General features: G+C 43.3%; 1 protein-coding gene and 1 long non-coding RNA gene across 12 annotated transcripts in view; one reads left to right on the plus strand and one right to left on the minus strand.

Annotated features, from left to right (window-relative positions):
* The window catches only part of NAV2 (neuron navigator 2), a 366,859-nt gene that overhangs the window by 195,684 nt on the left and 143,695 nt on the right, over window positions 1-27,480 (minus strand). For 5 of the 11 annotated variants that reach the window (XM_042021462.1, XM_042021440.1, XM_042021418.1 and 2 more), the window contains exon 1: window positions 4,723-5,866. The exons of 3 other annotated variants lie outside the window; for them this stretch is intronic. In XM_042021462.1, coding sequence (XP_041877396.1) covers window positions 4,723-4,980 — 258 coding nt within the window. In that variant the 5' untranslated portion in view covers window positions 4,981-5,866. Of the gene's footprint in view, window positions 1-4,722; window positions 5,868-27,480 lie in introns of those variants that run through there. 3 more of the 11 variants (XM_042021407.1, XM_042021396.1, XM_042021385.1) reach the window with 1 other exon arrangement.
* Window positions 4,781-7,885, plus strand: LOC121661368. Its single transcript, XR_006014941.1, has 3 exons — window positions 4,781-4,866; window positions 6,033-6,252; window positions 7,677-7,885. It is a non-coding gene; the product is annotated as an uncharacterized LOC121661368 (long non-coding RNA).

Consider the following 27,480-nt stretch of genomic DNA (forward strand, 5'->3'; position numbering starts at 1 on the left):
TTAATTAAACTATAGAAAAGTAATTACTAATATCTGAATTATGTGGCTTCATTTGGATTGCTAATGGCATGAGCACAAGGGGAGTGAGGCAGAGAAGGGAAACTTATAGCCAGCAAATCATGGGGCACGTGTGGCTCATCAGTTGATGTGAGCCTAAATTTGAAGTGTGGAAAAAAACTGGAGGAACCTATTAAGTTAATCAGTTTGAGAGCAGTGCACAGCTGACTGAAAAACTCCCTGGAATGTGCCAGCAGTGTGCCATCAACCTGGGAATGGCTATCCACTAGATTTATTTGTGGGGAGTTGTAACGGAGCTTCCATACCCTTGTCATTACTTGGACCACAGAATGGGCAATGAGGAAAAAAACAGAGATGTTTTTAATCTCGACAGGTGTGGCAAATGCATTTGGAGCACACCCCAGATGTAGATGACCTTGACAAATTAGGAAAGAAGAACTAAATCACTAGGAGAAAAATCTAGTGCAAGACTAGAAAACCGGGACATCTAGAACACCTCAGAACCAGACCACCCCAGATCCAGGGTGCCCAACTCAACAAGATCTTCACAAACTGGGAAAGCAATATGAAGAAAAATCTAGCTGAGCAAGATAGCTTGATTTCAGACAATGACATCTAAGCAGTTTTAAGCTGAATTCCTTTAAAAAAAGGAGTCTAGGGAAACTGAAAAAAGTTCAGTAGATAGCACAAGAAGTTGCAAGAGTTCTAGAAACCCTAGGCTTTGTCTAGTGCAGGGAAAGAGAAAAGTGAAGGAGAACATCACAGCCAGTGAGCACCTGCCTGCCAGGTCCACCAGGAGAGGGCAACTGTCTGGTTTTCAGCAAATGAATATTGCAAAGAAGTTTGCAAAGAAATACAAATTCCTACCCCCACCCCTCCCAGCCAAACTAAGCACAATTACAGGTAATTGCTGAACATACGTACTTTAAACCCAGGTTAAACAGATGTCTCTTAACTTGAAGTGTTTTAGTGGAAGGGTGGGACCAACCACTTAGCAAGGTCCTGGTGCCTTTAGTCCTGCTTCAGTTACTGCAGATACAAACAGTGATTATTTTCTAGGTTCTCTGGAGAAAAAAAATCAAGAAGCAGGAGAATACAACCTAGCAGCAATAACTACAGTAATTAAATCCACGATCTCCTTCAGTGACATTCACAATAACATGGCAGCAGACTCTATGCCTGTATGGCATCTTCCTTCTTGCATCTGCACGAACAATCATACCATGCCCACAGACTCCTAATTGGCAATGACTTCTCTCTCAAATAACTAATGCAAATTTAGTAGCCAAATGCATCTGACTTTTTCAGAATCACTGAGAAATACCATTTTGTAGATGAGAGATCACAATCTTGCTATCTACTCGATGGAAGTTTCTCTGGTAACTAAGTTAAATATTTCCAAAACAATTCTCTCTAAAGATGGGTACAATTTATTGGCGGTGTTTTCAAATTAGACAAAATAAGCACCACTGTAACAGTCGGTTACCGTTGTGCACAACACAGGGGATTTAATATGGAAAAATAGAGTGTGTATATCAGTAACAGTAAAATAGGAATGATACTGCCATGATTCATCGACCTAAGATTTCCTACTAGCATCTACAATGAGCTTGATGCTAAAACCCTCAGACCTTTCTTTGGAAAGTGCCTCTGAAATACTCTGAAGTATGCTTTTTATAAATTGCACAGCATTTAAAAAAACACACTGCCCTTATAAGGCCTTAAGGCACGAAATTTCCAGTTATAAAATCCAGCTTACACATGTAAAACCATATCAAGAGGAACGAAATTAGCAAAACATTTAGAAGTTTTCACTGATACCACATTTGTGAGCAGGACAGGACATCTTTATTTTCAGCAAGTTGTTTTTTTTTTTAATTGGTACTTTAATGAATACCACCTACAGTACTCATATTCCCTGAAGAATCAGGTTCAAGAAAGGTACCACCTGGCACCGAAAAAGCTCATGAAGCTTTGCAGTGGTGTGTAAGTGGCTTGAAACATGCTAACCCAGCATGAGAACATGGTCTGGTACCCTCACATGGTGGCTTCTGGACTATGCACTAGACATAGCCTCTTCTCCAGAACAATCAATCAAATAAGCCACTAAATTTTGTATTATGTAGTGCAAAAAGGACCCACTTTAATGGGATTAAGAACAATTCCTTGAAATACTCCCAGAACCAAGAGAATTGATCCAAGTGATACAATCTCTCTCTCATTCTCCCTCCGCCCACACAGGAGGGAGGATATGATGTCCTTCCTTGTGGGCTGAAAATTCTGCACAGGGACCAAGATCTACAGATGATAGGTGCCAAAACAATTGGCATTGGTCCAACTTGTGGATCCCAACCCTGAAGTCTACTGTAAGAATATAACTTCCCTCCCTCACAGGTGATGCCAGGTGCCTGCACAGTAAAATGGTGAGGGTCACATTGGTGCTTCAGATAAACCACCCAGACAAGCAAAGTGATCACCCTCAGATTCTCAAGATATCCAGACCTGGTGCAGTGTTCAAGACTAAACCTTACCAGGCACATTATCAGAAAGCACTTCTATACCTGAATGCAGCTGAAGGTCTTCCAAGATAAAAGTGCTTCAGTGCTGACATATCACCTGGCAGCTGTCTATCCATCCTGTTCCTCCTCCCTTGGCAGGGAGGAACAGCAGGAAAAGGAACGAACAGTGCCCTTGATACAACACATCTGGAAAAATCTCCCTCTAGATACCAACTGGCATTCCAAATGGCAATTCCTTGAATGGCAAAACCCTGCACTGCTTTTGTGGACAAAGGATCAAAGCTGGATCAGTAAGACCAACAAAAAAATGACTGTGTTTATTCAAGAAAATAGACAGTGAAAAAAGCCTCACTGATTCACACCTTAAAAGGTGCTGGTCATCTGCTCAGACTACCAGCCAGAGGAGGTTGCTGAGAATACAAAGCTTAAGATCTCTCCTGATGCTGAAGTAATTAAAAATGTAAAATTACCTGACATTTCCTTACCCAAAATCACTCCCTGTTCAAGTATAACAAGTTAGCATCAAGACCCTTTCATCATCATGCTACAAAACATGGGGTTTGTTCCACATCACTGTAAGGGTTAAAACCACCATAGTGTTGCCCTTACTACTGCAAAGAGCTCCCACTGGCAGGATCTCTGTGAGCCTAATCTGTTACAAGATGAGAAAGTGTTTCTGAATAACAACCACTTTTTCAGCAATGAAGATTTCTATGCAGAAACCATGGCATGTGTGAGAGAAAGGGGAGCAGATAATGAGATTTTGCTGACCTTTCATAATCACAAGGACAGACTCAGGCACAAGTGAGAGAGAGCACTTGATTCTCTTGTAAGGGCAAGATGTGATGCACAGGTTGGTCTGTCTGCTGCCACTACCCTGCATCAATGCTTGGCTGTCTTCTTTTCCTGCTCTCAGTCCCTCAGGAACTGCTCCAGTCATATCTGTCTGGCCTGAGCAGCTCAGTACGTCACCCTGTCTACCAGCAATGAAAGTGCAGCATATCCTGAAATCGGGGCACGCGGTCAAACATGCCCCAATCAGTAGGCACACTCATCTGAAGGGAACAGGGTTAGGAGGCCACAGATTTCAGAATCTAGGTGGTAGGGATGATCCATTATTCCTCAAAGAAGGGAAAAACCAGGTAGACTATTTGTCATCGTTTCCCTCTCTCAGCATAATGGTATCACCTTCCACCAGGCTTGGATATTGGCAGAAGCAGCATGTAACATATATGGCTGTTGCCAAAATACATCACAGGGCTGTACAGCCATCTCTGTACCACAGCAATCAATTGTGCTTGCTGCAGCAGCCCATCTGCTCTGCTCCCTCCGTAGCACAGTAACATACACGCTGTGCCCACGCTGCTGCAGAGCTCACCGGGGCACAGCAGTGCAGGGCAGTCCCAGCCATGCTGACAACCTCACCCTGCCCACAGAAATTAAACCAGCTGAGGAACATACATTTCTCCTCCCTATGCAGCACGCAGCATATATAAAAATACATTAGAAGACGGACACAGGTTAAAGGGAAACCTGAAATATGTGTATTGATGATGTGCTGCTGCATCTATGATGTCATGCACGTACAGCATTACACAGGCAATTCCATTTAAGTGTTCATTTCCTACATAATCTGTTTAATTTAGCTGCACTGAATGACATGCATATTGTAATCTAGCATCAAGCACTGCCTCCCATTCACTCCCCACACAGCTACAAACACAGAATGTTCACACAACTAGTGCTCTGGTACAGTACGTGACCAAACACAAAACACATTCATGACAACCAGCAATCCTCCCCCAGCCCAGGCACACGAGCCAGCCCTTTCACTTAGCACCTACAGCAAGCACACAAAGAACACACCCCACAAACAACATCTCTACCATCTCCCTCCTGTAAATCCCCCCAAGTTCAAGCAAAGGCAACAGAGAAGGTAGCACAGGCAAGCAGCACATGCAGCCCCATCCCTCGGCACCCCACCATCAGCTCCATCATGCTGACAGAATTACACATGTCACTATGTGGAATATAAAACATCCCACCACTGCAGACAGATGTTAGCACACACACACACACGCACATCCCTTCTCACACTGCTGTTTACCCCAGAAAACCTGCTGCATGCTCTCAGCACAGAAATAAATTCTTGCATACACCTCCCCAGGATTTGGTGCCTGCTAACCTGTGTGTCAAATCCACTTTCTACCGAGCTACTCTTCCTTGCTGGGAGGCCATCTCCTGCGTTTTCTTGTCCATGAGAAGATTTGAGAGGAATCTGGCTGGAATACAATGGCTTCGTCACCTCCACCTTGTTCCCAAACTTCAGGTAACAGGGCTGTGGGATGGTCCTGGCCGTTGGAACATGCAGGATTGGAGCAGCGCTGTGTACGGGTTTAGGTAGTCCCGATTTCATTTTGGAGGCTACCAGGATGGCTGGCATTTTCTCTTTCTGCTCTCCTAACACGTTTCTGTCAGCAGCAGCAACAGCAGAGACAGCAGGCAGGGAGAGAGAAAAGGACACGCTGGGAAGCTGTTCTACTCTAAAGCAGCCTGGTCACTGCAGAGATCTCCAAAATCAGCTTAGAATTTAAAATAAACAATAAAACCAATTTAAAAAAACTTTAAAAAAAAGGAAAGGGAAAAAGAAAAAAAGAAAAAAAACCACACCACTTTCAGCCTAAAATATTGCCCAGCTTTATGCCAGCCTTCCACCTGTTTCCTCTAATTTTATTTTCAGTTCTTTACCACTGTCCTCTTTCCTATTTCTGCTCTGTAACTTGTTCCTTCCTTTCTCTATCTGACTCCTGCAATTTTCTTGCCTGGAAATGAGAGACTTTCACTCCATTATCTTGTCACTGCATCTCCAAAGTGAGGCAGCCTTTGGAATTAAAAAAAAAAAAAAAAAAAAAAAAAAAAAGGAACCTGCTGCTGCATATGCTTCCCCTTCCGTACGCAATAGAGAGTGAGCGAGCAGGATTTCCAGCTTAAGATGTCTTTCTTCAGTCTTAGCCAAGAAGCAGATGTAGCTCAGTGTGTTAATGACTGATGCCCTTGGATACGAGCCTTAGAGAATCAAGCTTCTTAAGCCTAAATAGCTGTGAACAGGACAACGATGCCGGAGCAGAAGGAGAAACGTCCACTGACAGCGATTTTAAATCAAAATATATCAGTGGCCACAAAATCTCCCGGCTCCCCCGGTGCTGAGCATAAAAAGCTGGGGGGGGAGAAAAAATTTAAAATAAAAGCGATTCAGCTGTGAGAGGGAAGGGAAATCAGCCGGCAGCTCATGCTCCCTCCCGCAGTGGAGCGGGCTCCCGCCCGGCGCTGCTCGGCGCATCCCGGGGGGGCCGGGACCAGCCGGGCGGGAGGCGGCGGCTGCCCGGCCCCGCCGGCTCCGAGCGGGCAGGGCGGGCCCCGGATTGGTCCTGCCCGCTCCGAGCAGGAACAAAAAAAATAAATAAATAACGAAGAAATCTCTCCCTCTCTCCGCAGGGGGAGGAGCGGCCTCGGCTCCCGCGGCGGGCAGGGAGACCCGCGGGGCGGAGGGGTCTGGAGGGATGCTCCGGGGGCGCGACACGGAGCGGTTTCTTTTTGAAATTTGGGAAAAAAAAAAAAAAAAATTCAAATCAAAACACCTGGAGGTGACTCATTGTTCGTGGCTTTTCGGGAAGAACTGCCGCTGCCAGCATCAACAGGAATTTGAATAAGCACAGTGAGTAATCCGGCCCTATTTTAGCAACACTTGGCTTTGGGGAGCCTTTCAGTGTCGCAGGTTCCTCCTCACGCTGCTCTGTGGATGCCAGGATCCGTTACAACCCCCGGATCCCCCATTCCTGTGTATCCTGACACATTTCAGAGCCGCACATGTTCCTCTTCCTGCACACACCTGCACCATCCTGGACAGTGGAAGACTATCAGTGTGCAAATCAAGGCACCAAGAGATGCCTTCAGACTGTATAGGGGGCTTCAGCACCAAGATATGCAATGCCACAGTGCCCAATTTTCAGCAGGTCTGTAAGGGCAGGCAAAGGCTTTGACTTATCCCTCACTACAAGAAAGAAATCGAAGGGCTGGAATGAGTCCAGAGAAGGGAATGAAGCTGGGAATGGAGCACAAGTCTGATGAGGAGCGGCTGAGGGAGCTGGTGGGGGGCTCAGCCTGGAGAAAAGGAGGCTCAGGGGTGACCTTCTGGCTCTCTACAACCCCCTGGAAGGAGACTGTAGTCACGTGGGAGTCGGGCTCTGCTCCCAAGTTACAAGTGACAGGGGGAGAGGAAATGGCCAAGTGGTGCCAGGGGAGGTTTAGATCAGATATTAGGAAAAATTTCTTCACAGAAAGGATTGTCAGACATTGGAACAGGCTGCTCAGGGAAGTGTTCAAAAAACACATGGATATGGCACTTGGGGACATGGTTTAGTGGTAATATGGCAGTGCTGGGTTAACAGTTGGATTTGATGATCTTGGAGGTCTTTTCCAACCTTAACAATTCTATGACTACAGGGAGGGTGCCTCAGAATAATATTCACAAAAGCAACACGAGACATGGAAGCAAAAGGAGCATTTAAATCACAACCTCATCACAGTCCCAGTTAATTGCTTTATTTCCCGAGCAGGGCCGCTTCCTTCGGCTCCTTATTCTCACCTCATCCACACCCCAAATACTGAACCCCTAAACCAATGCCTGGGTGGAAAGAGTGATCCCAGCAAGGAGAGAGTGGTTTGGGTTGGAAGTGATCTTAAAGATCATCCAGTTCCAACCCCCCTGCCATGGGCAGGACAGCTTCCACTAGTCCAGGTTGCTCAAAGCCCCATCCAACCTGGCCTTGAACGCTTCCAGGGATGCGCCATCCAGAGAAGCAATGAACCTACACTTGAAGTATTTGAAATACACACTGGGTGAAGCTACTCAGTAGGACAGAGGAAGCCCAGCCCCACGGCCCCTGCTCCATCCAGGCTGTGAGCAGTGCTCAGGGAAGGAAGGCTCAATCATGCTCAATCACTCACGTCAAGGGGAGCTGGGACCTGCCTATTTAACACTCTGTCTTTGGAGGAAGTTTTAAAGATGCAAACCTCAGGTTTTTAGATCTGAGACTCTTTCAGATAGAAAACTGAGGCATTTCTTGGATTGTATTATAGGTGTGTCCAGGATGAAGACAGCATTGCTGGATCCTTCTGCAGATGTCATCTTCAATGACTGACCCAAGGTTACACAGTGACTAAATGGCAGAACTAAAAATTAAAGTCAGAAATTGTGCTCTACTTATTATAAAGTACTATTCTTCCTCAACGTTGCAGTGTAAAATGTAATTCAAGTTCCCACAGTACACATAAAGCTCATCTGCTGAGTTTTGGCTGTTGCTGGGATTTTTCAGCACATCTGCTTTCACATGTACCAGTTCTGCAGGCTGTTTTGTAGAAACTACAAAAGGGTAAATTTTATGGTAGCTGGTTTTTTAAGTAACTTCTTCCACCTCAATCTCTTTATCCACCAATTTCAGATGGAAAAATGCACATCCCTCTTCATCCACCTCATTGAGATCCCACCGAGACAAATCTTCTAATGTTCTGTCATAACTGTGCACAATGTCAGCTTAAATACAGCTATAGAGAAAATTTCAAAACCCTACAATTCAATAAAGAAGGTACATTTACCATCTGAGAGGACTGGTAGTCCTTGGAGCAGAAATGTGTCAAATGCTCCAACACCATTTCCATTGTTCCATGCTGAGAACTCAGCCTTGCTGGCTAAGAGAAGGTTGGGCTCCAGTATGAACACCTTGAAAAAGATCCAGGCCTGAAAACCAGGCTAATTTTAGGTCTGTAATAAAATACAGTAAGGTTTAAAAGCTATTAGAAGATCTAACTGACAAGCTTTATATTCTGTTCTTCTAAAACTTACACATTTTATGAGGTTCAGGCCACCAATCCCTGCTGCACCCAACTTGCCAGTTCTTGTTGTTCTGTTTCTATCTTGGAAAACTGGCTAGGTTACAGGATACCAAAACAGCCACTAAGTTAATTTGACCAAAAGAAAAGGATTCCTTTCATTGCTCCTTTAACAATTATGGAATCTGATCCTTTGATGATGGTGGATTGAATATTCCACAGTTCCTTTGGACACTTAAGGGAGTCTTACTGATTTCTCAGTGTGCAGTCCTGCCTACTGAGGATGATGCCATCTGAATACACTCAGTCCATGATCCTGACAGCTATTCTGCCAAATCAGTGAAATGGACACATTCTTCACCAAAGCTTTAATGTGAATTCCTGTTAACACATTTGAAGAGTGACCTAGAGTTACTGCTCCTCTCATGGATTCAGTTTGCACCTAATAATCCTTTGTCATCTAAAACCTGGGGGAGTTTTTATGTTACACAGATTTTGCTGTATGTATCTAAACAGCACAGCATAATGGCACTGAAACGCAAACTGCTGTATCCAGTGGCAGTGCAGTCACACCATGAGATCATAAATTACATCACATTACAGGCATTATCTGCAAAGATGGGCAACATCAATTCTCGTCTGTCTTTGGAATTGACTAGTCTTTGGCTTGTCTGGATTTTTGGTTTTGTTTTGGTTTTGGATTGTTTTTGTTGTTGCTATTGTTTAATAAGTTCATTTTAATCTGTTTTTAAGGCTAGGATTTTTTAAAGAAACTACTTCTCTTGGACAGTCAAAGGGATCTGAGAACCTGTCTCTTATCTTCTTTGAAAAACCCAACCAGTTTTCCCTTCCCCTGTTTTGAATCACCCAAATTTCTGTGTCTAAACCAGAAGTAATCTTAAAAAGGAGGCAAATTATAAAAAAAAACAAGAGCTCCATTCCTTCCCAGAAATGCTGGATAAGCCTCTGACTAGGAAAAATTCCCTTGCAGCTTTAAGTCTGATGAGTACCTTTGCCTGAATAACCACAACATCCCCCCCTTATCTGCCTGTAGTCCGGGGAGCATCCACCCACTCCCCAAATGGGGGAATATGGAAGGAAAAATGCTATCAACAAGCACTTTACTTCCCTGTTAGAAAAAAAACCCACCAACACAATGAAACCACAATAAACCCTACTGATTTGGCTTACACAGCTGATTTTGAAGCTCAGAAAGTATCACTGCTTTGGACTCAAGCTGTGGCTGCTCAGCACCATGTAGTGTCAACTCAAGTGCCAAGACTCTGGTGTTGAGAACTGGCTTAATACTCTCAAAATTTTAGTGAGCAGACTCATGTGAACTCAAGAACTTAACACATCAGAGGAAACTACCTGAATGCCCTGTAGTTCAAGAGCTTGTAGGCAAGTCAGCACATTGCCCAAAACAAAGCCAGTAAACAGAACAAAAGCCCAGGGTTGACTGCTCTTGAACAGATGATCTTTATGAATGAGATGAACGTTTCTGGAACAGTGAAACCATTGAAGCTGCCTCCACAGCTTGCTACCAATTAACAACAGAACAGGGTCTCTACACCCAAGTGGAAAGAAAATGCCTGTATGGATTGCATGTGGATATTGCAAGTAAAATTAAAAGCTTGACGAAAGGTAGCAAAAGATCAGAGAATCAGACCTTCCTTTCAACTTGTGGTTAATATTCATCCTCAACGAAGCCAAATGTTACATTAGCCTAAATGGAAAAACCATGTCGAATTATGCTATCAATTAGAACACCTCATTAGCTGGTGTGGTGATTCAGAACTGCTGATAGAACTGAACTCAAGGCTTGAAAATACCTTGATCAACACTATCCTTGGCTTTTAGGCATTAAGGATGTACCTGCAATATCCCAGAAAAATCGTTTCAAGCTGAGGTGAATATCCCTAAAATGTCACCACACACTGTCAGAATCAGAGGGCTTAATTGTACTCTCAAACCCATTCTCATCAAGCTCTACTACTGCCAAGCAGCTGTCCTATAGACTGTAGGCATGTTCAGCTTTGGCACAGCTCCATCAACTTAAGTGAAGTTATGACAGGAATAAATATGGACCTATTTTTGGTACTGCAGGCATTTTGCACGTTCACATCCATCTTTAGTCCCTGGTCAGTATCAAATATGGAAAAGCCTGATCCCATCTGCACATTTACATTACCATTCTATGAAACAACCCATAAAGGTGTAGAGGAGTAAAGGTGTAAACCCCATAATTTTTTGTTGTGTTCCCCCAAGGGGAACAGTAGAGATTAGAAAGAGGAATGTGGATAGAAGCATTATATAATTTGGCATCCTCTCACCACAGCAATTATAATCTGTACATGTGAGTTCTTTATATAGAGCAGTGAGGAGGAAACCTTGGTTCTGTTCCCAGTTCTTTTGACAGAATCTTGTCTGCATTACACTAATTCTGATCTAAAATTCCATTTGTAATCCCCTGACATGCTTCTAATTCACACTGGGTTTAATTCCATTTAATTTTATAATGGTGTCAAATTTTAAAAAATACACAAGCCAAGTTGCACCTGGACAAGAACATCTGTTCCACTCATTTTCAGAAAATACACAGGAAAGTTCACTGGCTGCACTAGTGATAGAGGCAGATGCTCTTGCACGGTGACAGAAAATGGCCCCATTTTAAATTAGCATCTTCTGAACAATGCTCACATTTAATCCCACTTTGTACCAGAACGCTTCATGGTTTTGTAATGTAAGCCTGTAGTAGTGCTTCACTCAATAGCTTCCTAAGTTTCTATTGTCATAGCAAATGCACACTCACAGCTTTGAATTCATTACGCTCCCATTGCCTTTGGATTTGTAGCCATATCAGTTTCTCACAATCTAATAAAAACTGGGCCCAGCTGTCTTGAGACACACACTGCTATGGGGTTCTGTGATGGGCTTTGGAAAGGTCCATCTCTCTGACGTTGCGTGTGAAGTTCATTCCTCGGACTTAAAATCATCAGGAACAGAAAGGCATGAGGAATGCAAGAGCTTATTTGAATTAATGTTTTCTGTGGCGGTGTAAGATTTAGATGCTTACTATTTGTCTGTGCTGTAGTCACAGCAGTGACCACTGTGTAAAGCATATACACATGAATAATCTTTATGATCCTAACAGAGGAGCTCTGTCAGGCCAACCTATAGCTCACCTTGACTTGCACATCTCAGTGTCTGTGACCATAACAACATCATCTCTCCATGCCACTAACAGCACCTGGAATAAATACTGCAATACCATTTTGGAAAGAGACTTGCAAATCACATCTTCCCGACAGAGATGTGCATCTGGGTATTCTTAATCTATTCATGTGTCCTTTGTTTCCACAAGGTTAATAGTACCGGCTCCTATATTATTTTATGCCTGACTTGACATTGCCCATGGCTTCATGTGTTTGGAAAAGCAAGGAAAACATCTGTGACTAATGAGCGTATCATAGAAGAAAGGTGATGACGATGATGATGATATAAATACCACAAACTACTCTTGACTTTAAGAACCATCAAGTTAAGAGGAAATAGGAAGGAGAGGACCTAAAAAAATGCTCTCTTTCCTCTGCTGCTATTCTCTCTACCCTCTCAAGAAGTGGCATGTTAAAAATAGCCACCACTTACAAGCTAACAACCTCACATCATCAGGTAGTCCCCTTCTGTAACCTTGCTGGCACGCTTCAAATACACCTGCTCCATCATCTGGAAGAGTTGTCAGAGCCTAAAGGTAGAAACCATCTGAGAAGCGGATCGGAAGAAAAGGCTGCATTTCAAAGCCTTTTTACAGCTGGATCTGCTTAAGCATTCCAACCCAGCCTCAGCTGCCATCAGTCTCTCCCACATCAGCAGTTCTGAACAAACACAAATTGGCCAGATTACCATTAAGCAACTTCAGCTATTTTGTAAAGAGCAAAGTATCACTACTCAAACTAAGTGGCAAGGACCAGATTTTCACTTGCCCTAAATCAATGTAGTTTCTCTACAGCCAACATCAGAATTTAACTTCCAAATTCAAAGTATTTATTCAAATCTTCTTTACATAATGATTCCAATCCTATCATATTCTCATATTATCTCCATTCCCCTCAGCACATATTTCCTATCAATTTGTATTTAAAAAAATCCTCTTGCCTACTGAGCCCAAGCATCCAGTCCAGCTGCACAGTGCAGCTCTGGAGCCATGGAAGAAGAGCTTGTGGTGCTCACCAACTGCCAGCTGGTATCAGGGAATGATGAATATCATCCTACACTTCCAAGTTTTGCCAAGTACACTTCACAACCCAAGCCTGCAGGCAGCCACTCTTCCCTAGAATCAAAAAAAAAAAAAAAAAAAAAAAAAAAAAACCAAAAAGGAGCATTTCCACAGGGCAACCATTCAGGAGCAGTTCTCTGCTGGAAGTCACCTGCAATGCACCATGTAAGGTTACTAATTGCAGTATTACAAACACCAGCTATTTCTGAACGTGTACCAGAAAAAAATAATCTACAAACCCAGATTGTTCACAGTGGTACCAAAGGAAACACAAAAAGTGCATAACACAATGCCCTGATACCAATGCTGCCTACCTCCACAGCTCCTTTAAAGAAAGATTTGTCCTGAGTTGATGTTTATGGAAAATAAAAGCGCATCCTTATCAGCTAAATTTTGGGGTAATGGTTCTACTGAAATTCTTAAATCAAAAAGTTCAGTGAAGCTTCTTCAGATTTACACAGACATAAATCAACCATCAACCCAACAGCCGTGAACATTCTTGAGAGTCAACATCTGCAAAACCAACCTCCCTCACCAATGTGATGATCTAGCAAGGGACTTTGATGAGGATTACCTAACCCATAAACTGTGGGAAAAAAACCCCAGCAAAAAGTAATAATTCATTTTATTTTTAAAAATCACACGTGCATTTGAGGGAGAGGTTTACTTGCACCGGCCAAACATCACACTCAGTTTTAAACCAGAAAGCTTAAATGACCACTTCACAAGGAAATGTACAGGAAACAGTTACTCTTTAATCTCTCTATTAACCTAGCACAGAATAATCAAATTTAAAGTGCTGCAGGGCCACTGCACAACCTCATGCAAGGCAGGATCAAGCTTCCTTTCTCAAATTTCCTTATATTTCCTTTGTTCTCCCATTCTCCCATTAGCAAACTGATAACTTACCCTCCTGCTGTTCTAACACTGATTTTTTCAAGCATTTGTAATATCCGCCACCCAAAACTGACATAAAAACCTACTCATAAACACTGTCCTAACATTTTGTTTCTTACCAAATCAAAGAAGATTCCCAGTGTAATGATTAATGACATGTTTGTTGCCTTAAATAGCTTTGATATTTCAACTTTTAACCGATTTTATTTTTTTAAGGTGACAGGTCTCCTGCCACCCTGAATTTTACCCATGATGCTGTACTGAACTCACATGGTTTAAAGCTACAGTATAAAGACCTGACAGCATTGCATTTATTTAACACACCGTATCATATGATTTTTAATCACTGCTCTCAGTGTCTGGAATATTTTGGGAAAGTATCAGTGTCAGAACGCCCCATGGCCATAAGGAAGATCTGCCTGATGTTTATCACTGGAAAACAAACAACAGGCCGAAGGCATAGCACTGAGAGAGAAATTTTCTTAATTTCATATTTCCTCTTGAAATTTTAGTGGCAAGGACACTGTTACACACAACCTATTTTCAAATAAATGGCATACAGGTGATGGAATAATTTTCTGTGTTCTGAGACATAATCACCTCCTGTATGAGAATTAACATGAGCTTTGTTTATTCCAGCAGTAAAACAACCTGTATTCAAGCTTGCCCAGCTGTCTAGAAACTCAACTGATTCCACTGTAAAAGCAGGTGTAGTCAATCATTCCTGTCACAACATTAGCACATTACTGGCTGTTGGCAAGTGGGTCAGCTTGTCACAGGCAAAGCACTTCTCAGCTGCTCTGTTTCCTTCCATCCTGGTTGGCACATGAAGCAATGCTGTTACAGCTGCTGAATTCAAAAGGCATCCATCTGTTTAACTTCCTAAAATGACTTTAAAGAGTGGGATACAACAAACACATCTGCTACCTCAGCACGTTAAAAAAGATCATCTGGAAATTAACTGGGAAATTATAAATCTTTTTAGATAGGGATCCACAGTGAAGCTCCAATACACATGTAACATCTGTTCCACCTTCAATTATAGCTCGTAGCTTTGCACCTCTGGCTTTCTGAAGAACAGGGGCAAGCCTTAGTTGTAACCAGCTCTGTATCCCCTTATCTTTGTTCACAAACACATCACTGGGCATCCAGCTATTCAGTTCTGTCACTCCTGAAAGGCTCAACTGGATAAAACCTTGAGCACTGTGGTCTGACCTCATAGTTGACCCTGCTCTGATTAGGTTAGACTGAAGACCTCCTGAAGGCCCTTTCAATCTGAATTAGCCCAACTATTCCCAAATAAAATAAAAGATAAAAATTTTAAAATTCCATTAGTATCTACTGGAAGAACCCAAAGTGGAAATCAGCTATGAACAATGAACTGGTCCATCACAAGAAATGCTTAGGCAGGAGGGCCAGCAGAAGAAACCAGTGGATCAGATTTTAGGAATAAAACATTAGCACATGTTTAAGTGTGATTTTCCTTTCAGTTCTTCTCTCACATCTCTCTCAAACACAAATGTGTTATCACTCTGAATTATGTGAACAGATGCTTACATCTAGGATTTGCAATTTACATTAACCTAGCCAACATTAACAGCGACTTCTATACCAAATGCAAACCACAGTGCATGTTTTCACCCTAAGGTACAACATATGTGTAACCTGCAGCACCAGGACATCTCAGTAAGTTCCTTGGCTACCTGCTGCATTCTCAGCAGACTCTTCAGGCATCCCGATTTCATCTGCAGAGCACAGGCAGAGCTGGTGTAACATAACCCAGGAGAGACATGCATCTTCCACAGGTCTGTGGGCACCAGAAAGGCTGGCAGGAACACAGTGAGCCATGAGAGATCCCACACAAGGAGCTGCCATATCCACTGGAGAGGTGAGAGGAACATACAAGGACACAGAAGAAAGGCAGGCCCTGGGGAATATGTTAACACCAAACTGGGAACCAGGAGAGGTGCTCTGGCTAAGTGCTTGTGAGCTACAGGCCAAGGCAGACCTTCAGTAACAGGAATTAGTATGTGATACTCAATATTAGAGCAAAACCTCTGAAGTGCAGCACTTTGCAGCACTAACACTGTTCTGCATGTATACAAATGAGAAACCAATTTTTCTGTGCTGTAAATAGCTTGTGCAATTAATGGCAGTTAGCTGTTCCTGTCTTTTTCCAATTACAGACTCAGGAAAAAAAGGGCATATTAAGTTACCTCATGCAATTCTGGACCACCTACTGTTAGAAGAGCAATTTGAGGATGAGTTGCTACTGCTAATTATCAAAATTAAAACCTGAAATAGAAATGTTCACTTTTAAAAGTGAGATGATTTCCTATTGCAGGCATAACTTTCCCCTGCTCTCCCCTGCCAACAGTTATCACTTTTGTCTGAGATTTCTGGACTGAAACTTTGAACACAGAAATGCCATCATCCAGAAAGCCTTTCAAAACATTTTGGGTCACCATTTTGGGTCTTTCAAAACAAAGCCATTTATTTACCCTTGGCTAATTACCTTTTAGTCTCTCTGCACAGACACAAAATATTTATGTTTCTACTTTGTCTCTTCTCTTACGTTTTCAGACAGCTGCAGCCATTTCCAAAATCACCATGATGTTTCTACCATGATGTTAGGAAAAAAATTTCTCCTGGACAGTACTGCTGTTAGTACAACAATAAAAATTACAGCTATGTATGCATATGCATGTGTGCACACACACATACTGTGAGCTGAATAAAAAATGTGGTGATGCCTAATTCGACCTGAGAAAACCAGAACAGCACTTCGACATAAGCAGGAAAAGTTCGACACTATTTGCAGCACAGCATCACCAATTCCAATCTCTCTTACCCTGTGCTGAACAAGCATTTCCAATTCAAAGGAGTAATTAGCATGCCGTAAAAAAAATCAGAGCACTAGCAAATACCAAAGCTTTGACTTGGCATTAGCAAAGATCAATGAGAATTCCTCACTGTAAGCCCACTACGAGCACTTGCTGCCCAAACACACTGGGAGTGCTGGGACAGGCAGGACTGTGCCTATGCCACCCATTTTGATCACAGGAAGTTCAAACTTCATTAGGAAATAATTAAATAGCAGATATCATTCTTCTAAACATCATTATCAACTTTTTAAAGCCCACTGAGAGACTCCTCACTCCAATACCTTGTTCTCAGCTGCTGATCATTTTGTGCAACTTTAACACTCTGGTATGAAGCACACAGTGCCAGTGCCCACCTCAGGCTGGAAATTTTGAAATGCTTTAACCAAAATGCCAGAACCAAGGTAGAAAAGCACCAGTGACCTTTGCTTCAACAGCTCAGGCACTCCAGAGCTTTGAACAAGGAACTCAGGATTGGGCAAGGTAGTTAGGTTTGTGCCAGAAATAAGTTTAACATGGTTTTTATGAAAACACACACAACACAGATGATTGTAAAATCACTTCAGTTTACACATGGTCCATAAGAACACTTAAATTCAGCAGCTGAGGTCTGCTGAGTCTGTGCTCTCCTGAACACCACACTGCTCCCACGAGTGAGGGACCAGGCCCACAGCTGGACTGAGCACTCCCCAGTCCAAGGGGGACCAGAAGAAACAAAAGGAGGATTCTAAGCAGCAGGGAGGATAACAAGGCTCAAAGAGAAAACCTGTATGTGGGGCTGAGAGCATGGATTATGGAAGGACATGGAGATGGAAACTGGTTCTAAAGAGGAAGGTCTGAAGAGCAGAGCCAACAATGGGAACAGGACTGTGATGAACACCCAGATACGGAGAGAGAGAGCATTAGGACATGGAAGCTCTGAACGTGTAAACCACTACACAGTGTATGCCCCAAAATCAGGTTCACATTTCATGCACAAAGTTAACAGAATATTAATTTTAACCTTCCCAGTGTGTCAGGCCCATATTTATGTAACAGAGATTACAGCATCCCCATAACCCACCAAACCTCATCCAGAGGTGAGGTGAAGGCACATTACTGCCAATACAGTATTCAGATATTAAACTGATCAGCACTGTGCACTGGGAAGCACACACCAGGAAAAATCCATGAGGGTGTCAGGAGGGAAGGAAAACAAAAATGTTGCCATTAGGGAGGAATTTAGTTAAGTACAGTAAATAAAGCTGAGAGTCTCACATACTGTTCTTTCTTAATTAAACACACTATTAAATAACTGGTCGCTAATTCACTGCTCTATAAGACCAGCATTGGAAAAAACAGTGTATGATCACGCCCTTAAAAACTGTATCATCATGACAAATAGGCTTTATCTCACAAAACGTAAAAAAAAGATATCTGGGACATGTTGTATTTGGCATTTCCTAAACTTTGGGTTCTTAACCTTAGTATTTAGGCAACCCTAATATTCTTTTAACACTTTGTTTGTTCAACAAGCTTGATATTGTTTCCCAGTGTATATTAAAGAGTATATCAAAGAACTTCAGACTCTTGCACAGAAGATTTACAGTGACTATTTGCAATCTGGGATATCAGCACATCTGCACACAGCCCATGCACCCCATCCCAGTGCTCCACACAAACACCCCTGCAGCCTGCCCCAACCCTTTCAGCACAGACGGGATCACAAAATATCCTGAGCTGGAATGGACCCACAACGACCACTGAGGTTCGACATCCCACCACAGGCACAGCAGCAACTGCAAGGTCCTCTCTGCACAGTGATGCTGGGATGAGTCCCACACAGCTCTCTCTCTCCAGGGAAGGAGCAGGCACAAGACCAACTCTGGCAGCCGTAATCTGAGGAGAGTGAGAACACATTATCAGGACCACCCCTCCGTGCTGCAGAGGCAGCAGCTGCACCAGGCGCGCTCCGGCGCCCATCACACCCTTCTCCGCAGCTTCCCTCCCTCAGCTGACAGCCAGGCCTTTTCTGCACACACGTACAATGTCACCTGCAAATGGGTCACCAAGCCTGTGGCCCAGTCCCCACGGCAGCCAGGCCCACTCCACGTGACAGCCTGGCACCCCGTCAGCAGGGCTTGGCAGGCGAGGCTGGCACGGGCTCCCTGGACAGCGAGCAGGCAGGGGGGACAAACAGCAGATGGCTTTTGCTATCTCCACAACAATTCCATCGTGGTGGTCGTGACGGCCCTGACGTGCTCCACGCCACCTCCAGTGCCCCACTGCAAGGTGAGCAAGCTGCCCTTTCCCAAGGACAGCCCTTGTGACCGGCCAGGAAGGGTTTGAAGGGTCTGTAGTCAGGACACAAGCCACACTTACTCAACTTGAACTTCCTAACAGGAACAGAGCACCACAGATCTGACCAGTTCCGGCAAAAAGGAAAAGCACTTGTACTGCAGGAGAGTTGTGACCCTGGAAGTCAAGGATATGGGATGAGAGCCCAGTGCCACTGCCAAGCTCCCCTGCAAATGTAGGCAAGCTGGCCTGACAGCTTGGCAAATGCCTCAAATCAGGCTGCCCAAAATAGAAACAAGTAAAATTAGTTGCTGCTTTGGAAATGTATTTCTTCGTTTTCTCTTTATGAACTGTAAAACCAGATAAAAATGTCTGCACACTGTCCAGGGCACGTCACAGCTCTTAGCAGAAGGACCCCAGATTCTGAGATGTTACCAGATAGAGATTTCATTTAAGCATGGTAGCATTCTCCACTATGTAATTAATGCTGATCTACATTTGTGTGACCCAAAGCCAGGTTCCTCTGCACTGAAGGGGATGTGGGGATGCCATAGCTGATATGTGAGCAAATCCAAAAGGAAGGCAAAGGCAGCAACTATACTCCTAGTAAGGAACAAAGACTATTAAGTGTGTCGTCTTTTCCCAGTCTTGATTGAAATTAGGAAACAAACAAAAAAAGTTTAAATTGGTTGTGTTTTGCTCAGTTGGTCAGAGCATGGTATTGATAACACCAAGGTAGTGAGTTCAATCTCTGTATGGGCCATTTACTTAAGAGCTGGACTCAGTGATCCTTGTGAGTCCCTTCCAACTCAGAATATTCTGTGAATCTGTGTTTTCAGCTCCTTAGCAAGACAAAACTAAAAACCCCAGTGCACAATAGTTGATTTTGTATTTCCTGAAGGGCACAGCTAGCATCAGTTCTGCAGGCTAGTCTACAAACTTGGGCTCTTTGACATATCCTGGGGATTTACACACATGGATGCAGCAGCAGCTAAAGAAAACAGCTGGAATTATTCCCAAACCTGTATAAATCACAACAGGGGAGCAGTTGGAAGTGGGGATAGAGAGCCAAAGTTTGACAAATGGAAAAGACAAAACCATTGGAAAAAACCTTTGGGATGTGTAAGCAAGCTGATGAAGAGTAGAAATAAATAAAGTATAATAAATAGGTTATATATAAAAATATCTGTAAAGCAATCTAAAATAACAGCTTTCTCTTTTGATGTTATTATCTGTTTTGAGTTCATGTTTATGGCACTACCAAGCCCCAAACAAATGAGATGAAAAGTGGGGAGGGTTATGCAGATAACATTGTTAGGGAAGGAAGAAATAAAGGAAGGTACTGTTTGTCTTTCCTTTTACTCTCGGTATTTTGATTCCCTGCCCCTTAAACAGGAGGGTGCGGGAACTCTAAAGCTGTTTGTGACTTTGAAAACTTAGTTCTGTTCCCTTGATCCAAAAATTCCACAAAATGTTCCTCCTCCTTTTCATATTATGCTTTACCACCTCGAGCCAGAGCACAAAGGGCAGCGGTTTCCAACATGTGTGCGCACAGGCACAAACCTTTGTGTGGCAGAGCTGTGCTGGGAGCAGATAATCACAGCAAATAAAAGGCAGCTCTGGATATAACAATGTGGAAGCAAATCCAATTGCTAAGGACATTGGCTGAAAACAGCCCTCAGAAACAAAGAACCAGCCACATTAGAGCAATCTTTCATACTTGTATAAAATAAGTAATTGAGTCATGGACAGGGTAAAGCTGGGAGCACAAAGAAAGATCACAAGTCGAAGCTGGAAACTGTCCCAGTGGTCCCATATTTCAGCTCCCGCTCTGTTTGCTATTCTTCCCACTCCGGGTTTAAGCACAGCATCAAAGCTCATTATTAGTCTGTAATCAAGACCATTAGAGCTCTCGAATCCAACCTGAAGACACACTGGGCAAAAGCTGGTGATGCAGCAGTAACGATCCCCTCCGAGTAAACAGAGCGTTGCTCCGCACGATGCCGACAGAAAACAGTCCCTTTGTGCCCAGGGGCCTGCGAGAGGGCTCACTTGAGAGAAAATGTTGTCTTACGCACTATAAATACGTGAAAATAAGATTAGAGGCAGCTGTTGTGACAGCAATTTGCCATGTCAATACACCCCCTCACACTCTGCCCAGATTTTTAGCTCACTAGTGACTCAGAAGTAAGAGTGGCATTGCCAAGCCCCCCACTTCCCTGCATTTGCCATCCACTTGTACTATCCAAGGACTGCCCTCACCCTCACCTGACTTCACTTTGGCTATCAGAGATGGAGTCAAGCACCCCGCCACTATTTGGGAACTGTGCAGAACAGGACAGCTTCTGTTAATTGTCCTAGCTTGGCCCTGTGACATCACAGCGAATGTTAATCAGGAGCAATGTTAGCATTACAAAAGTCTCTTACAAAAGTAGACATCTGAAGCATTTCCACTGAAAACTAAATGCAGTCACTTGTCATTTTTAACTCCTGCCATATTATTACATATTACTAAAAATCCTCAGCATTCTGTCAGAGAATTGTCTACATTCATTACTTCCAGTAAGAAAGAAGCTACTGAGTGGGAGAGAAATAACCTGGTTTTTTTCACATTACTTCAGGTTGCATACTTAATAGAGTTATTTCCCAGATATCCCAGTGGTTATTTCTGTTTATACTCTGTGTAGTCGTCTTTGCTGTAAATGAAGGTCCAAAACGGGTGGCAATTATCATGTAGCTGCTACAACATGCAAGAGATGCACAAGGACACACTGCAAAATGTGAGTACTGGCCATAAAGCTATTCTTGATGGGCAAAGTATGGTCTACTTATTTCCTAAAGAAAACCAGAAAACACTGGCATGTCAGCTCACCTCACAGTCAAAATTTGGCTGGACACTCTCAAGAGCTAAGCGTTATTTATTTCCCCTGGGATAAAGTATTTTAAAATACACGTAATGGGAGACAACATCCTTGGGTAGTAAGTTCCAGATTTGAATAAGGATGTACAGAAAACCTAAATCAAAACCTTTGTGCTTCCCTTAGTCTTTTAAGCTCAGTTTCTGGAAGCACTTCCCAAGGATGACTCAGTATCTGTAAAGTAATTGTTCTTCTCAGTGATATCCTTCAGGAGATACAGCAGGAACAGACTGATGGTGTGACAGAAGTCTTACAGCCTTTGTACCTGTTATGGAAGGGTTGACTTCTGCTGAGATTCCTAAATTATGGGGTCTAGAGAGGTCTGGCTGCTGCCACCCTGGAGCAGCACCAATTAGCCAAAAGTCATGGTGGGAGGGAAGGAGGCAGCAACGCCACAAGCAGACTGCACTGCCTGTGTCCCTGCCACCTGTGCAGAGCAGGGCACTGTGCAGTACACTCCCACGCACACTCCCACTCCCAGATGGCCTCCACACAACCCTTCCAACATAAATTATTTTAGGATTTTAGCAATTAAGCCACAGAGCCCAGATTTTTGTCTTGCAGTCAGGAGTGCAACTCACTTTTTAAAAAAAAACAGGAAAAAAACACCCTGAACAGACAAACATCCCTGCCAAACCAAAAATAATCATAATAAAATATTCCTGTTTCTACAGCAAGTCACCTAAAGCATTCAAAATACTGCCCATGAGTTTGTTCTGCTGACAGCTCTGTGTTTACACCTGCTGCTTTTCCTTGTCCTGAGTCTGGCAGGAAACAAAAGCAGGAATGGAAATCATCTCTGTGCAGGCAAGTACTTGAAATTAAGGGGAAGGAACAGTGCAACAAAAGGCACATGCAATGTCACCCCGATTTTTATTGTTGCTTACAATGTAGAAGATGGCACTGGCACTCCAGTAATTCAGTGGAGGGGAAAAGGCAGCTACAGAGCTTCAGCCCAGTTTAGTGATGAGTTCCCTTAAGCTCGAGAACCTGTAATTCAGGACACTTTCTTTTCAAGACATTGATATTAGAGCACATCACCACATCTATGTAGATCTGCAAATCTATGTATTGAGGAGCTGGTTTTGCTTCAAACCTACTGGAGTGAGGCAAAAAACACAGTGAGTTGCAGAAGAGAATTCTCTCAATTTCTCTCCTTCCTGGAAAGAGAAGATTGGGCTGAAAGATTATTCAGATAAATTGAACTGTGTTAGAGATAGGGACCAGACCTTAGTAAGCCCTCAGGTAACCACTTGCATTTAAATGCCTGTAGCAGTAAGCTCCTGGCAACACAAACATTAGACAGACATTTCTGAAGCCTAGCACAGAAAGACAAGTGCTTTTATGCTTGCCTGCTTGCTTTTAATAGTGGATATACAATCCATATATAATTTACAATTTTCTCGTTGAAGTCTTCAAAATTCTTATTGAAAACTCAGTAACAATCTGCATTGTCCATCCCATCCCACGACGCTGACTCAGAGACAGGACTGACAAAGTCACCAGGACCAGCTGCGTGCCCCATTCCCCATGCTCATGTGATTCCAGCTTCCCATAAGCCAGGCCTTGAGCTGCTGAAGTTCAGAGAGAGCCGTGCACAGGCAAAGGAAACATCTGTGCTGCCCTAAACCAAAACAGCTCCTCTGAACTGCAGTGGCTCAGCCTCTCCCGATTCACCTCAGCCACCCCACCCCAAATCAGGCCTGGAGCTGTGACCCTGTGCTGCTCCCAGCCTAAGTCACCCCATGACTCACGAGTCTCTGTTAGCTGATGCATCCTCCCATCTGCCAAAATGTGACCTGCTGTTTGACAAGGCTGTCAGGTCACCATGACGAGTCACTGGAACAGCTGAATCACCCTTTTCCAGCTCTGGCTGCTGTCATTGTCCCAGGCCTGACTCTGTCCTTGCCCTGGTGTCTCACCACATTGGCCTGCGTGGAGCTGGTATCGAGCTCCTGGAACCAACTAAGGCTGCATTACTGAGGGAAGGCTTTGGGAGAAAGGGTGTGAGCAGAGCTTTATGGGCAGAGGCTTTACCTGCAAAATAAGGAGTCCACCATAAAAGTCAACAGAAGGCCAAACTTTACCATGAGCACAGATGCTCCTCCAAGCCTGTTAAAAGCAGGCTTTTAAAAATCCTTTCTAATGGCTCTGCTAACTTCAATAATTAAACCCCTAGGTCAGGCTTTTGTGAAGGAGGCAAGTCCCAGTTCTCATGCTATCTCAGCAGTCCCATTGTACAGAAAGACAAGGAGCAAAAATAAATGTGAATGACAGATTCACATCTGAGGCTGACATCTAGCTATAACATCAGGTAAGTGCAGGATCAACATGACTGAGAGGCATCAAAGGAGATGAGATATTGTGCAGGACCAATTCTTTTCTCCCTCAAAGGCAAAAGGTATTTCTTAAAAGGCTCAAGAACCAAAGGACAAAAAAATCCAGGCTATAACCTTTTTTAAAAAAAGACTATATTTCAAACTGGACGTTATGCTGAGGAGTAGCCTTGTGACACTGAAAGGACTAAAAATGGCACAACTGAACACAGAACTCTCTTTTCTATATTCAACTCAGTCCCACAGTTCTGTATACCAGATCACTCAGGTTTGTGTTCTCCTACCTCCAGGCTGTTTGCCCTTGCTCCTTAATCTCCAGATACATCTCTGATCCTCATGCCATGCTGCAGGAACAAGTAGCACGAGGTTGGGCTAACATTTTTTTTTCCTTTCTAGCCAGCAATAATACAAATCACACCTTTACAGTTTTTCCATCACTGTTTGCCCATTTATTTCTCAATACATTTTACCCAGGCTTGCCCAAATTTTCACTTCCTGGCAGACATGAATAGTGAAGTGAATCAAATATCAGGCTGAGAATATTGCAAAGAAATGTTTCAATACCAGTAATTTTTGTGAATAGGGAAGTAAATCAAACATTAGGCTGTGAATACAGCAAGGAAATGTTTCAATACCAGTAATTTTTGCATTCAAGCTGGAAAAAAACAGGATGGAAAACACTTACTGCCTGAGTTTTTCCAAAAAGTGTGGCTTCTCTCTACCACCCTCAGTGCAAGCCATGTATTTTGGGAACAGTCAGCTATTTCCATTGCTCTCAGCTGGTATCTTCCATGCCGTAACTCAGCCTCTGCTGAGAAGTTTGCTGACCTCATGTCCTGCTCAGAGCAGTCGCTCTGTCAGTCCATTACTGTCATCAACGTGGCCCAGCAGAACCACCATCACTTTTTTGCAAGCCTTCCTCCCTGACAGCCGTGAGAGCCAAGCCCGGAGCACGCCCCCCTTCCAGGGGAAGAGCAGTGTGCTGGTTCCTGCAACTCAGCAAAGGATGATTTCTAAATCACAAATGGCCATTTTGGGGCATAAGCTGGAGTTGGGCACATCTTATCTTCATAGGAGCAACACACACATTCTGGGGAATATCCGTAAGAGAGATGGGAGTCTGGCCAAACACAGGGAGGGCCTTTGCTAAGATGACAGGATGAGGCGCTTAAGCGTATGTATTTGAAGATGAGAAGGCTACAGGGGGGATCTTCTTGTGCTCTCTAAGTACCTTAAGGGGGATCACAAGGATCTGGTGGACAGATAAATTTGAACTAAGCAGCAACAGAACAACACGTGGACAATCCCAGGCTTTAAAATAGAAGTAATTTGTATTAAACAAAACCACGGTGGTTTAGCCGAAGTGGGCTGCTATCTAGCCATGTGGGATTTTTTTTTGTCCAGGAGACTTCTGCAGCATATAAATAATCCAATAGTCCAGAAAATAAAAGCAGATTGCTTGGATAGCAGTGATATCTATGGATATGTATGGGATTAGATGCTCAAACACTATAGTTTTGCTCATGCATACCGGGTTTATGTTCAGCATCAGTAAGGAATATCCTTTTCTCAGGTTACTACATGGAGTTGGAGAGGTAGCAGCTTGTGGTGAAAAAAATGGATATAGCCTTAATAAACAGATGATGTGGAATATTTTTCTAGCACCCAATTGTACAGAAAAAATTCTAACACACAGACAGAAACATCAAAGACACACTTATTGCAGCATCCCTAAACGACAGAATAGGAGAGTAAGAAGTTGAAGTGTCTCTCACCTGACTGTCAAAGTCTAAACCTCAGGGGTGTAAAGACTCCATCACACAGAGCCTGCTCACTCACAGAGGGCCACTGTCCCCTCTGCCAAACACGACAGCATGATCAAAACACCCCTATCTTTCTTTAGCTGCACCTTGCAGGTGTTCTTAACATACTTTTACTGAATTCCCAATGTCCAGCCTGTGTTGTGAAGTAAAAGCAGAAAAAAATCTTGAAGCCCACCATAAGGGCTCATGGTTTTAAACTAAAAGGGGGCTGATTTAGATTAGATATGAAGAATATGCTTTTTGTGATTAAACACTGGCACAGGTTTCCCAGAGAGATGGTGGATGCCTCACCCCTGGAAACATTCAAGGCCAAGTTGGATGGGGCTCTGAGCAACCTGGTCTAGTTGAAGATGTCCCTGCTCATTGCAGGGGTTGGACTAGATGATCTCTAAAATAGCTTCCAACTTAAACCTGTTATTTTTCCTCTCTCAAAAACCACAATAGGCTGAAAATATTATGTGCAGAGTGACTTACTGGAATCCCTTCTGAAAAGAAAGTCTTGCCAGTGGCCAAAAGCTGGTGTTTTACTTTTATTGGGCTGGGAGTTCTATGTCGCCTCCCTGCACCCGTTGAGATGAAATTTGAATTCTGCTGCTGCTGTTTCACCTCGGGTGCCTTGACTTTCTTGTACTAAACAGGAAGCCCTTGTCAATACAAAACTATTTGCACTGGCCTCACTAGCCTGTGCTGTGTCTAGATAATTCAGCCTAATGAGGGATTATTTCCTGTGTTCGTGGCTGACAACACCCAAAGACATTCTGGGACTGTGCAGTGATAAAAACTGAACTATATTAAGCCAATAGCATGGAGCTGTTAATTTTAAATAGAGAATAGAAGAGAGAATAGATACTGCTCCACACTATCCAAAAGTCACTGAGATTTGTGCTAGAGCCAGGAAATTAAAACAAAAACAGGCTTTCTGGTTTAGGACTGACATCTTCACTAAACCTACTGAGCTCCATAAGCTTACCTATGTGCTCAAATGCAGAGGGGCAGCAGAAACAACGTGTGGGTGATTACAGGCTAATGAGAGCGTGACTTTTGTCCTCAGTGCATGCAGCTGGACTAAAACTAATTCTGTTCCTAATATGCAACAGCAAAGGTCAGTCCAAACAAAAGATAAGGATCAAATCTGGCAAAACTAACCATTTTCACCCCCAGGGAGCTGCTAGAAGAAGCAGGCCTGTCACAGGAGTGACACAGCCTCTTTCACAGGCACCTGGTGAGTGTGAGGTAACGTACAGCCTTTCCTTGCTCCACCAAAGGCAGTTGAGCCCAGACCTAAGACAGTGGATTTAATAATAAATATCACATATTATACATAATACACATATTAATATCGTATTAATTTCATTTCTTTCCCCATTTCAGAGTATGGGCCAGTTATCCAGCATCTCATGTGGACATTATGGATGAATGACTTGCTCACCAGCAACTAAATCAGGGCTTAGCCAATATGCTGCAGACTGTAGCATACATTTATAGCCTTTGGGATGTAACAGTGAACCACCCTCTATGGAGCAGAAATATTCACTGTGCTTAAAGAAGAAAAATGACCCCGTATAAACAAGTCTATGTACGTTCCAGATGAAAGAAATGAAGAGTGACAATGCAGCACCTCCCATAATTCCAGCCAGCTGTCAGT

Source organism: Corvus kubaryi, unplaced genomic scaffold (genome assembly GCF_017639235.1).
Source record: "Corvus kubaryi isolate FWS band 111438036 unplaced genomic scaffold, C.kubaryi_AGA036_p1.0 125, whole genome shotgun sequence".
NCBI lineage: Eukaryota > Metazoa > Chordata > Aves > Passeriformes > Corvidae > Corvus > Corvus kubaryi.